General features: G+C 48.5%; 1 protein-coding gene across 6 annotated transcripts in view; it reads left to right on the top strand.

Moving 5' to 3' along the window:
* Window positions 1–797: 797 nt before the first annotated feature.
* Window positions 798–13,792, top strand: part of Trank1 (tetratricopeptide repeat and ankyrin repeat containing 1) — a 112,960-nt gene continuing 99,965 nt past the window's right edge. For all 6 annotated transcript variants that reach the window (XR_011368704.1, XR_011368703.1, XR_011368702.1 and 3 more), the window contains exon 1: window positions 798–938. Coding sequence is in view for 3 of the 6 variants with exons in the window: in XM_070006586.1 (XP_069862687.1) it covers window positions 850–938 (89 nt within the window). In the remaining 3 variants the exon portion in view is untranslated. The remainder of the gene's footprint in view (window positions 939–13,792) is intronic.

The raw sequence follows: 13,792 nt of genomic DNA, 5'->3' as shown, positions 1-13,792 counted from the left end.
CGCTGGTGGCTCAACGCTTGTCATCTCAGCTACTCAGGAGGCTGAGATTTGATGATTGCCCTTGGAACTCAGCCAGGGCAGAAAAGCCCAGGAGAAGTTCATCTCCCATAAATTACTCAGAAAAGCCAGAAGTGGTGCTGTGGCTCAAGTCGGAGCACGCAAGCCTTGAGCAAAAAAGCTGAGGGACAGTGCTCAAGTCCTGAGTTCCAGCCCCAGGACACACACACACACACACACACACACACACACACACACACACACACACACACACACACACACACACACACACACACACACACACACACACACACACACACACACACACACACAGAGGCCCTTAATCTGGTCCCTAAGGGCAAAGGATGGCATGGATGGAGTTTGAGCGGGAAATGGAGTACCGTCTGGGCTCGGGCCTACAAGACCTGAGCCTGGCAGACCAGTCGGTTCTGGACTCACGGTGTGGAGAGCCTGCGTCCGGAGCCGGCCGGGCCCACGCTACCTCAGGATCCTCCGCCCCACGAGGCACCTCGCGGCTCAGGTGGCTCGGGAGAGCCCCAGCTCCCGCAGGAGGCAAGTGTAGGCGTCCCCCTCGCCCCAGCCTTGCCCTCTGATTGGGCCAGGCCCCTGGAGGGCAGGCACGCGATCCCTGCCCTCCTCCACCCCCCCCCCGTCGCGAGGACCCCCGGGGAAGTGGGCGGGCACGCAGCTGGGTGGCTGAGGGCAGTGGGAGGTGACTCTCTGCCGACGTCTCGAGCCGTCCCGGACCTGCCCGCACTCCACGTTCTTCTCAACGAGGAGTAAGGTCGCGTCGTCGTGGGGCTCTTGCCTGAGGCCACAAGTAGAGGAGACATGAAGGCGGCCGCGAGCGTCGCCGAGCCGGGGGACTCCGTGTCCCGACCGGTTGTTACCACAGAGCAGGGCGCCGGGGCGGACGCACAGTAAGTACGACGGTCGCGGCTGAGGGCACCTGAGGAGGTGGGCATGGGGGGGATGGGGCACGGGGTGGGGGCGGCCGGGCTGAGAGGGCATGGGGCACGGGGGGCGGCAGGGCTGAGGGCACCTGAGGGGGTGGGCATGGGGGGATGGGGCACGGGGTGGGGGCGGCCGGGCTGAGGGCACCTGAGGGGGTGGGCATGGGGGGAATGGGGCACGGGGTGGGGGCGGCCGGGCTGAGGGGGCATGGGGGGGAATGGGGCACGGGGTGGGGGGCGGCCGGGCTGAGGGGGCATGGAGGGGGAATGGGGCACGGGGTGGGGGCGGCCGGGCTGAGGGCACCTGAGGGGGTGGGCATGGGGGGGAATGGGGCACGGGGTGGGGGCGGCCGGGCTGAGGGTACCTGAGGGGGGTGGGCATGGGGCACGGGGTGGGGGCGGCCGGGCTGAGGGGGCATGGGGGGGAATGGGGCACGGGGTGGGGGGCGGCCGGGCTGGGGGTACCTGAGGGGGTGGGCATGGGGGGGAATGGAGCACGGGGGGGCGGCAGGGCTGAGGGCCCTGAGGGGGTGGGCATGGGGGGGAATGGGGCACGGGGTGGGGGCGGCCGGGCTGAGGGCCCTGAGGGGGTGGGCATGGGGGGAATGGGGCACGGGGTGGGGGCGGCAGGGCTGAGGGCACCTGAGGGGGTGGGCATGGGGGGGAATGGGGCACGGGGTGGGGGCGGCCGGGCTGAGGGCACCTGAGGGGGTGGGCATGGGGGGGAATGGGGCACGGGGTGGGGGAATGGGGCACGGGGTGGGGGCGGCCGGGCTGAGGGCACCTGAGGGGGTGGGCATGGGGGGAATGGGGCACGGGGTGGGGGCGGCCGGGCTGAGGGCCCTGAGGGGGTGGGCATGGGGGGGAATGGGGCACGGGGTGGGGGCGGCCGGGCTGAGGGGGCCTGAGAGGGTGGGCATTAGGGGGAATGGGGCACGGGGGGCGGCCGGGCTGAGGGCACCTGAAGGGGTGGGCATGGGGGGGAATGGGGCACGGGGGGCGGCAGGGCTGAGGGGGCCTGAGAGGGTGGGTTGGGGGGGGGACGAGGCGTGTGTGTGGGAAACGGCCCGGAGGGCGACCGCAGGCTGAGGGGACATGAATGGGAGGGTATGGGGGGGGGGGGTGAGGCATGGAGGGGGGATGGCAGGGCTGAGGGGTGGGTTGGGGGGTAACGGGGCACGGGAGTGGACGGCAGGGCTGAGGATGCCAGAGGGGGTGGGCATGGCGGTGGGGGCGTCGCGGCTGAGAGCACGGAGAGGGGGGCGGCGGGGGGGTGGATCTGAGGGGACGGGCGCGGGGGGGTTGGGGGGGTGTCAATGGCTGCAAGGCCGCCGCGGCCTACTGAGGAAAAAGGGAGTCTCGAGAACGCAGACGGGGCAGATGTCCGTGGGACGGCACGCCGCGTTCCCGCCCTCCCCGCCGCGCGGGGCCCGGGACTTGAAGCTCGTGTCCTGTGTGGCGGCGGCCCTCACACCGCGTGCGAGACGCGACCCAGCCTCCGACGCCCCCCTTCCCGCCGCCCGCCCGCCCGGCGGCTGCACGTGACAGGTTTTGATCTCTCGGGACCGCGTGGGCTCTCGGACTCGGCTATTGCCGCGTTCGCCCGGAGGGTCGTGGGGGGGACGTGGTAAAGATTCTCGTCCAGGCTTGGAGCGGGAGGCGCCCCGCGCCGCCTGTGTTCTCCGCGCCCGAGGCGGCGGCGGCGGCTCCCGTCATGTGGGACCCGCGGGCTGCGAGGTGCGTAGGACGTGGGGGCGCCTCGGGCCTTGTGGGCCGCGCTCTCACCCGGTGGTGAGGAGACAGGCCCACAGGTATGCTGGCCGCTCGCTCACCCGCAGACCCTGGGCGGGATGCGGGAACGACGTCGGCGCGGGATGAGAGCGCTCGCGCGGCAGGCCCGGCTCCTCCACTCCTCCTCCGGGTCCCGGACCTCAAACCCACCTCCTCGGCCGCCAACTGCATCCGGAGGGACCGGGCCGCCAGACCACTGTTGCATTGACGCACCCCGGGGCGCGCTCTGGGCGCGGGAGGGCAGGCTTTTAGGCGGGACTCCGGGGTGCGTGGACCGACCGCGCCAGGTTGGAAGTGCGGGGTTTCCGGGGATCTCAGAGCGCCGGTGTCTCTTCGCGGGGAGGGAAGGCTTTTTCTTGTCTGTGCGGACTACGCTGAGGGCCATCTAGGGGGGGCGTGGCGGCGATCTGAGTCTGCAGAACTCTAAGCTTCACAAGCACAGGGGTGACGGGGGGGGGGGGGGGGGGGAAGGGGAAGGCGCTGGAGTCGGCTGCCTCAGTGGGGCGCTCCTCCCCTCTCCAGGTTTGCTCCCGGACCTCTGTCCTTCGTTCCTCCCACGGAAGCAGTGCATGCACCTCTACCCAGACAAACCAAGAGCTAAACAAGCTGCTTCTGTTCCCCGTCGGGGGCGTTTTGGGACTGCCACAGGCTTCGGTGATTCCTAGGGAGATATTTTAGGGAGCTGTATTATTTGGAAAAAAAAATAAGCCCCCCCCCCCCGCATCCTGAGATTTGAATTCGGGGTACTGAGTTTCTTTTGCTCAAGGATAGCACCCTACCACTTGTGCCACAACACCACTTCCAGCTTTTTTGTTTGTTTGTTTGTTTATGTGATACTGAGGAATCGAAGCTTCATGCATGCTAGGCAGGCACTCTACCACTAAGCCACATTCCCAGCCCAAAGAAACAAATTTTTAAATTGAGAAGGTAAAAAGAGCAGTGAGATCTCCAGTTCCCTCAACTTGTCCAACCCTGTTGCAGTGGTCCCAAACCAATGCCTTCCCCAAATATGCGTTCCCTGTGCCAAGCCTGTATTTTCTCCTGCTGTCTAGAATTGTGGGGCCTTTCTCCTGTCAAACATACTTTGGGGATCAGGTTGTTGACTGGATTGCATACGCTTTTGTTGAACATCCTGTTTGGTGCTTTCTAGAAAGTGCTTTGTGTGTGCGTGTGCACGCACATGCACGTGCAGTTCTTGCTTGAACACCTGGGCCTGGTTGCTGTCTCTGGGCTTTTTTTTTTTGCTATAGGCTAGTTAATTGGAGATGAGAATCCCACAGACTTTACTGCTGGACCTGGCTTAGAACCACAAATTTCAGATCTGAGCCTCTTGAGTAGTTAGGATTCCAGGTGTGAACCACCGGCGCCTTGTTTGAAAGTATTGTCTTGTAAAGGACTCAGAAGTTTGTTTGAACTGTTTTGCACTCAGTTCTGTAAGATTCCAAAATGAGTTCTTGGACCTTACATTTGCTGCCTCTGGCATCCGGTAGAGAGGTAAAGATGAAATAGATGTATGTGTATTCCCAGAGTCAGGCCTAGGGGTTTATTTATTTTTTTGACAAGACTCATATAAGCTATGAACATAGATGAGCATAAAACTGTATTAAGAGCTTCAGTAACATGATATGTTCTATTTGGCTTAATTTTTTAAAAAAAATAAAGCTGAATAGTTTATTAGCTTAATTTTTACGACTGACAAAGCAGTTTTAGGTGACAGCTGCTGGGTTACAGATGCTTCTGATTACTCTAGTTCAGGCTTTCTGTCTACAAAGAACTGGCCTTATACATGGTATCCAGTGGGATGGTATTTGTGTGCTGGAGTAGGGGCACAATAAATAGCTTCTAATTTTTTTTATTCACTTATTTTGAAGGCAGAAGAAAGGACAGTGTACAAGGCTGCCTCAGTACATTTCTAGCTTCCAAATGGGATTCTTTAGGGCTTGGCTCTGGATTTCACCTCTATAGTGACAAGAACCAGATCATAATAATTTTATAGGTAAAGAAGTTGAAGCTAAGGGAAAAACATTACTTATTAGTCATTATCTGCTAGGTGTAGTGATCTGGGTTTAGACACTTGCCTTCTTGACTTATTCTTAGACTTCTATTAGCTGGTTGGTCCTATTTTCCTTTGGTTGCTACCAAAGATCCATTTGGTGCATACCCTCTTATGTTATCTTTGCTTTTCTGGGTGAAGATTCTTTTATCAGCCCAAATAGAGCCTATTCCATGTTTAGAGAAGGTAATGTGATCCTGAAGACATTTAAGAACTGAAGTGGTGTGGGCTTTCTGGCCATTCTTTTTTATTGACTTTGAGAAATGATCCCTCCTCTGCTTTTCCAGATGGGAAAGTGGAGCTGACAAGTCAGGATTCTACTCTAGAATAAATGGGGGTTCATGATTTTGTAACAAGTTTCTCTGTAGTTCTGGATGAGATTCTCAAGGCCAAAAGCACTTTTTGTAAGGTATCTTTATAAACAGGAAGAATGAAGACTCTCCAGTAAAAATGATACTTTTAAAAACAGAGAATTGAGTGGGAGTAGTGGTGGAGAGAATTGTTGAATTTAAACCTTAAAAACAAAAGTATTAAACCAGGTAAACAGGCACCTCTGGATTCCAAAAATGTCACAGTGCTAAAACAAAGAACATTTTTTTTGTTTCTGTGTGTGTGTGTGTGTGTGTGTGTGTGTGTGTGTGTGTGTGTGTGTGTAGCTATTTCTTCTCCCTGACTAGACAATTTCTTGGTCTCAAATTGTACAAGTAACTATTACTTCATTCTTTTGTTGAAAATCTGGAAGGGTGAATATTTTTTATCTGTGATATCATGGATTCAGTTTACCTGAATCAACTGGAGATACTGAACTCTGTTGTAGTGTCTACACTGCATTATTGCAAATACTTAACTAAAGATCTAGCCGTAGTGAGTATGTGGGACTCTGTCTTTTGGAACCAAGCCAAGTCTGGGTTTAGCTCTGTCTGAAGTTTGAATGATATTTAGGCTAGGGTTTGAACTCTGGGCCTGGGCACTGTCCCTTAGCTCTTCAGCTTGAGGCAAGTGCTCTACTACTTGACCCACAGTACCACTTCCGGTTTTCTGGTGTTTTTTTTTGGAGATAAGAGTCTCACAGACATTCCTGCATGAGCTAGCTTTGAACTGTAATGCTCAGATCTCAGCCTCCTGAGTAGCTAGGATTACAGGCATGAGCCCCTAGTGCCTGGCTAGGTTAGGGTGTTTTAAGCACTGGGTCTTCCTGAAGTGGGGGAAGCACTTGGGAAGAAGACAGGATTGTTAGCCCTGAAAAACACTGATGGTAGTTTGGAAAAAACAAAGTCAGCAGTGTGCAGGCACGTGTGCTCTCTGTCTCTCTGTCTCTGTCTCTGTCTCTGTCTCTGTCTCTGTCTCTGTCTCTGTCTCTGTCTCTGTCTCTCTCTCTCTCTCTGTCTCTCTCTCTCTCTCTGTCTCTCTGTCTCTCTCTGTCTCTCTGTCTCTCTCTCTCTCTCTCTCTCTCTCTCTCTCTCTCTCACACACACACACACACACACAGAATTATAGTACCATAGTGGGCAGATGAGTGTTTCCATAGAAGTTTTTTTTGTGTGTGTGTGCGAGTCCTGGGGCTTGAACTCAGGGCTTGGGCACTGTCCTTGAGCTTTCTTGCTCAAGGTTAGTGCTCCACCACTTGAGTCACAGTTCCACTTTCAGCTTTTTTGGTGATTATTTGGAGATAAGAATCTTATGGACTTTCTGCCTGGGCTTGGTTTGAACCATGATCTCAGCTTTATCAGTAGCTAGGATTACAGACCTGAACCACAGCACTGGGTGACACATAGTAGCTTTGAACAGTGATGGGCTTATCTTTCATATCCAGCTGTAGCTTCTAGAGTCATAGCCTTTGGTCAGCCTTGAACTAGCTCAAGGTCTACTCTGCTTGTGGTAAGGAACACAAAAATTGGTAACATCCTTAGCTTAATCAAGCCTGAATACATTGACCAGGTAGTTAATGTCCTTGTAATTTGTCCCTCAAACTTTCTAATATGCCTTTGTTCTCACCTCCCTTTGCTTTTTGTGTTTCAGGTCAGTTTTCCTCAGATATTACTGAGGGCTCTATATTGGGCTGAGGAGGCAGTGATATCAGTAATAAAACAATAGTCAGTGCCCAGTGAAGTGTGAAAGCTGGGTGCCAGTGGCTCATGCCTGTAATCCTAGCTACTCAGGAGTCTGAGATCTGAGGATCTCTGTTCAAAGCCAGTCCAGGCAGGAAAGTCTGTGAGACTCCTATCTCCAATAAACCATTCAGAAAACTGAAAGTGGCACTGTGGCTCAGGTGTAGAGCGGTAGCATTGAGCTGAAGAGCTGAGGGACAGCAACCAGGCCCAGAGTTCAAGCCCCACAGCTTACAAAAAAGAAAAAAGAAAAAAAAAAGAAAATCACACTTAATCATTCCCACAAGAAAGTATGGGAGGTCAGTATTGGTCAGTACCTAGACAGACAAAGAGAACTTCAAACAGGAAGTAAGAGGTACCAGGAAGAAAAGGAGGATATAATATATAAAAGTAGATTTTTAAGAATGGCAAACCAAAGGGTTTATATGTATCAATACAATAATAATAACAATAGATTTTTCCATATCAGGCTTTAATTAAAATATGTATATGTGTGTATGTGTATATTTTTTTTTCTTTGGCAATACTAGAGCTTGAACTCAGGGCCTCATGCTTGCTCAATGGCTGGCACCCTACCACTTGAGCCAGACCTCCAACATGGCTTTTTTTCTCATTAATTGGAGATATAGTTTCTTGGACTTTTCAGTCCTAACTGGCTTTGAATCATGATTTTCCCAGATCTTAACCTCCTGAGTAGCTAAGATTATAGGTATGATACACCAGCTTTTTATACGTTATTTAACTCCCACAGAAGTGTTATGAAGAGCCCCCATTTTATAGATCTGCCTGCACCAGAATGTGAGCTTCCTGAAGGCAATAATTTTTTGTCTTGTTTTTTCACATATTCTAAGCATCCAGAAGAGTGCATGAACACACTGTTCACTCAGTATTTATTAACTGGCTGAGGAAATGAGTCAGGCCATTGTTTAAGGGGATTTCTGGCCCTCCTACCTCCAAATCTGTGCAGCAATAGTTGGTGTACTGGTTCTCCTCAGGTTTGATTTGCTCTTCATATTGAAAGAAAAGCAGATTGTTGTGATCTTGGGAATAGGAGGTGGAAAGGAGACCAGTAATTAGCATTTAACATACAAGGGGGAGTGGGGATATGGCTCAAGTGGTAGAGAATCTGCCTGACAAGTGCCCTGAGTTCAAACTCCCATAATACTGCAAATAAAATAGACAACAAGCATCCTTTGATTAATGGACTTCTGAGAAATGCATCCTTAAGCAATGTTGCCAGTCTGTGAACATCATAACATGTACTTACAGAGATTGAGAAAACTGAAATGTCACTAAGTAATGCAGTCTGATACTACCAACCTCATCTATGCAGTCTGCCCTTAATAGAAATGTATAGTACTTGACTGGGTGAGATGATTGAGGCAAGATCCAGAGGAGGAGATGTCTGGGTACGTACTCAAATTCAAGCTCTCTTTAAATGAGAAAGTGCTTTTGTTTAAGGCTGTAATGGAGTACTTTTTGTTCTTGTGGCTTCTTCTAAGTGCACAATCATCTATAGCTTCTAGGTGTTCCAAGGGAAGCTGAAGCCCTAATAAAGGGAATAGGATGGGTATCCTGTATTTAACACAATGTTTAGAAGTATGAGTACCTGTGGCTGGTCAGTGCCTAACTTTTCTCCTTTATTTTGAGGTAGATCAGGTTTTGGTTATTCTTCTGATTCCATTTTTTTCAGTGATTTGATTTTAATTTAAAGTTCAGACTTTGCTTTTCCTAGTCATGCTTTGTGCACCCCATATCTTCTGGGGATTGTGAGCACAGGTTTGGTTTTAAACTTGAGTTTCTGCCTTTCTTGGAGAAGTCCCTTCACCTTTATAAACCTGTTTCCTGATCTGTAAAACTGGGGAAGTTGTACCTTCCTTGCACTGAGTGTTTTTGTCTATATTCAATAAAAATCTATGTAGAGGGTTTAACATAGAAGTGCTGTCACACTGAGCGCTGGGTGGATCGTGCCTGTAATCCTAGCTACTCAGGAGGCTGAGGTCTGCCAGCTCGGGCATGAGAAAGTCCAGGAGATTCCTATCTCCAATGAACCACCAGAAAATCGGAAGTAACTCTGTGGCTCAAGTAGTAGAGTGCTCACTTGGAGCTGCACCCAGGGACAGCACCCAGGCCCAGAGTTCAAGCCCCAGAACAGACAAAAAAAAGTGCTGCCACATAGTAAGTGCTCAGTATATTTTTCCTGTTACCACACAGGTATCTTGGATTACTCTCATTCATATAGCAGCCTGTGGCACACAAGGAGTATTGTAAGTTCACCATTGGCCATAAACTGCAAGAGAAGCCTCTTTTGGGTCTTTTCATTAGAAGTCAAATGTACCAGAAATGGAAACATGCAATTTTTCCCATTAGTGATATCTGCATGTGTACATGTATGTGTGTATGTATGTGTGTGCATGTGCATGTGTGCATGCAAGGTCTCAGTGTGTGCTTGCTTGGCATTTTTGCTTATGATTGGTGCTCTACTGCAGTTCCAGAGTTCTGTTGATTGATATGAATCTCATTTGTCTTCCTGGATTGGCTTGAAGCTTGATCCTCAGATCTCAGCCTCCAGTGTATCTAGAGTTATAGTGTGAGCCACTAGCATCAGGTTTTAGTGATATTTCTTAAGGATTTGAGGACTTGGAGTGTCTTTCAAAGCCCAAATTATCTGCACACTTCCCAACATTAAAATTTTGGTGGATTGTCCTTGCTTGATAATGGCTGCGTTGTCTGCATTTACATTCTCCTTCCTTTCTTTGGAGTTGAAATACTCCTTATGTGAAATGATGGTAATAATTAAAAATTGTTCTTGGAAAAATAAAGAGTTGGAAAATCTATTTTAGGTTCTCTTTGACTTCTTCATTTGTATGTACAAATGTTATTGTTCATCACTTCCAACTGTCTAGATGCTGCTGATCTCCAGGATTATTCTTTGCTTTTAACAATTTTGAATCACCAGAACTATAATTATACATAGAGATATGTGGCTTTGTCTGTTGACCAATATAAATTACAAACAAGTACTTATTAATTTGCAGACATCTTCATTTTTCTGCCGTGTAACTAACAGCTTTAGTGATTTTCTTTTGATTCGACTTGCATAGTTGTTTCTGATTTGTACTTAGTTAGCTTAGTTTGTGCCTTAATACAAGGGAACAGCTGATAGTTTCAGGAAATGAATAGAAATCCAATATTACCAGTGAATCATCTTGTCCAAATTACTCCTTCCTACACACAACCTTTCTTTTTTACCCATTTCTTTGGCTCCATCATCTGTCTACTAAAGAAGTAGCCAGAGAATAATTTGTCCAATAATGCTGAGCTCCTAGGTTGCAGAAATAATTATTCCTGTGTTAGGAGTGCAGACTGCTGGGGAAAGCATTTAAAAAAGTGTCTAGCACAGAGCTTCTGAGACCTAGCATAATGTCTAAAATGTGGAGGCTGTGTATAATTTATGTCAAAAGAATGACTATAAAGCCATACCCTGGACCTTATAGAGGTATGAAGAGCAGTAACTGTGACTGTGGCCAGAGAATCTGAAAGCTCCTTGAAGAAGTGCTACTGTGTATGAATATTGTGCTTGAGACAAGTGGAATGGAAGCATGGGTGATCTGGATGCATTTTTTAAAAAAAATTCTGGTTACAGAAGTTTATTTAGGGACTGATTTGTCCATGAAGGCCTGGAGCTGGCTGAAGCTGGGCAAAGAGAACAATGAAAAGACATTGATGAAGGCTGGTGAGGAAGATGCTGGTGGAAGGAGTACGGACCAACTCTGGGACAGATATTTTGGGGCCTGCATTCCTCCAGTGGGAAGCAAAACAAGGTGACCTGGGGATCAGTTGATTTCTCATTTTGGTTTTGTTGATTACATACCTTTGGGCTTGATACATAGTTGCTTCTCAGTCCAAGTAGTTATTACCATACAAACTGGAAATGGTACATAGGATTTATTTAAGTTAGGAACATATATGGCCACCTGGATGGAATGTGGCACAAAAAATTCTGAAGCCTTGTCAGGCTGTGCATGAAGAGAAGGAATGACATGACCAGAGACTCCAGACTTTGATAGACACTACTAATATAGACCCTTATCTAATGTCAAGTTGTAGAGAGAGTGAATTTTTGCCTGTCTACTTTCCTTCCTTCCTTCCTTGGCAAAAGAGGAAAGATCTCAGAGTATGTCAGTAACTAGGGAAAGAAGAGGAGAAGGGCTGGGTCTCAGAAAATGGAATGTGGAATTATGAGGCTCCAGAGGCCCCTTTTTCTGACTTTCTTCTTTCTGAGTAGAGGTATCATATTCTTTTGTCCCAGAATGGCTTCTCAAGGTAGGAAATAAGCCTGTACCCTTGTGGTGCCCCCATCCTTGTTTTCATTCCTAAAACCCCGTCTTAAAGTTATAGCTTAAAAATTCTCAGAGGAGAGCTTTGCTCAAGCAGGTCTAGCACACAAAGATTACATAAGGCCCTGAAGTTTGCCTTTGCACATCTTAGTTTTCCTCTGAGGAAGTCTGTGTGTGTGTGTGTGTGTGTGTGTGTGTGTGTGTGTGTGTGTGTGTGTGTGTGTGTGTGTGTGTGTGTGTGTGTGTGTGTGTGTGTGTGCGTGCGCGCGCACCTTTGCCTTTGCTTGAGTTCAGGGCCTCATGTTCTTACTTAGCTTGCTTGCTCACAGCTGATACTCTACCATTTGAGCCATGCCTCCAGTATGGCTTTTTGCTGGTTAATTGAAGTTAGAGCCTCAAGATTTTTTTTTTTTTTTGGTCAGTCATGGACTTTGAACTTTGGGTTTGGGCACTATCCCTGAGCTCTTCACCTCAAGGCTAGGGCTCTATTACTTGAGCCACAGCGCCCACTTCCGGCTTTTTCTGTGTATGTGGTGCTGAGGAATCAAACCCAGGGCCTCATGCATGCAAGGCAAGCACTCTACCACTGAGCCACCTTCCCAGCCCCCTCAAGATTTTTTTTTGGTCTGGACTGGCTTTGAAATGTGATCTCAGGTCTCAGCCTCCTGAGTACTTGAGATTATAAGCATGAATCACCAGCACTAGACTTCAGGAAATTTTTGTAGTTACAACTGCTGAGCAGCCAAATCTACCTTCAGTGGTGACACTGTCCATTGGCCAAAAATGCTTTCTTACTCCTGTGAGGAGATGCTTTTCTTACCAGAGGAACAATGAAGTAGAAAAGGCTTTGGGACCATTTATAGTTTTCTCAGCGCTGATCTTGCCTGGTCTCACCATCATAGTCTCACCTGTCTTGGGAAGCAGGGCAAGGCCTTGGGTCTCACAGATTTTGTCAGCTATAGCAGCATGCCTACTGATACTGACTGGTAATTTCAGCAATCCCTTTGAAAAATAGGCAAATGCAAGGGCTGTGTTTTCATCAAATATTTTATTTCCACTTGTAAATAAAAAGCAAAGGTTCTGAAAATGTTGCAGGGATTATACTCAAACAACATATAAGATAACAGCAACTGTGCAAGTAGTATGGATCATTTAGAACAGTGGGAAGAAAACTGGTTCTAATCCTGGTTTTCCTGCTATAGGTGATAGGGATCAGGTGCTGGTATGGAGGTCAGGAGGTGAGACTAGGTTTCACGTCTGGTGCTCATTACTGTGTCACTTTACAAGCCCTGTGCCAAGCCTTGGGTTACTTGCTCTAGAAATGATAGTCTAGCCATCTCAGTTTATGTCCTTTATATTTATAAATATGAGCAAAGTGTTATTTATATTGGTTTCTAGAGCTGTGAATAACAACTTACCAGAATGGTACAACTTAACAGAAATTTACTTTCTTATAGTTCAGAAACATTCTCCCTTTTCCTAAGTCTATTCCCCAAATTGTATCACCACTCAATAATTTCTTATGTGTTCCTCCAGAAATCCTCTCAGTAGATCAATTGTATTCTCTCTCTCTCTCTCTCTCTTTCTCTCTCTCTCTCTCACTCAAGCTTTCTAATTTATTGCTTTATAGTTTGTTCCCCGATTTGTGTTATTTACTTCAGTTCTATATTTTGACTTTTATCTTTTTGAGACAGAAGCTCATTATCATCTTAGGCTGGCCTGGAACTCAGTATATAGCACATGTTAGCCTTGGACTCTTGATCTTCCTGTCTTAGTCTCTGATGTGCACCATCAAATCTGATGTGTGTGTGTGTGTGTGTGTGTGTGTGTGTGTGTGAACGTGTGTGTGTGTGTGTATGTGTGTGTGCCAGTTGTGAAGCTTGAACTCAGGACTTGAGCACTGTTCCTGAGCTACACTTTGAGATTTTTGTAGTTAATTAGAGTTAAGAATCTCACAGAATTTTCTGCCTGGGCTGGCTATGAATATGATCCTTGGATCTCAGCCTCCTGAGTAGATAGGATTAAAGGTGTGAGCCACTGATGCGTGGTAAAATCTGACTTTTTATATTTTATTAATATGGTCTAACTCATTGTGTGTGTGTGTGTGTGTGTGTGTGTGTGTGTGTGTGTGTGTGTGTGTGTGTGTGTGTGTGTGTGTGTGTGTTCTAAGGCTTGAACTCAGGGCCTGGGCACTGTTCCTTAGATTTTTTTTCCCCCCCTTAAGGGAACACAGTTGCACTTCCAGCTTTTTGGTGGTTAATTGGATGAGTCTTAGAGACTTTTTTGGCTGATGTCTTCTAACCAACATCCTCAGATCTCAGCCTCCTGAATAGCTAGGATTACAGACATGAGCCACCAGTGCCTGGCTTAGCCCATATTTTTAAGCAATTTTATATGATGTTCTGTTCTAAATAGTATGACACTTTATATAAACTTCAGTTGTTGAGCTTTTTAGTTTGTTTTTCTTTGCTTTTTTTTTGGCTGGTCGTGGGGCCTGAACTCTGGGCCTGGGTACTATCCCTCAGCTCT

Source organism: Dipodomys merriami, unplaced genomic scaffold, assembly GCF_024711535.1.
Source record: "Dipodomys merriami isolate MVZ:Mamm:240054 unplaced genomic scaffold, mDipMer1.0.p SCAF_7, whole genome shotgun sequence".
Lineage (NCBI taxonomy): Eukaryota > Metazoa > Chordata > Mammalia > Rodentia > Heteromyidae > Dipodomys > Dipodomys merriami.
Note: the sequence above shows the minus strand (reverse complement) of the source record. Positions and strands in the feature narration are given on the sequence as shown.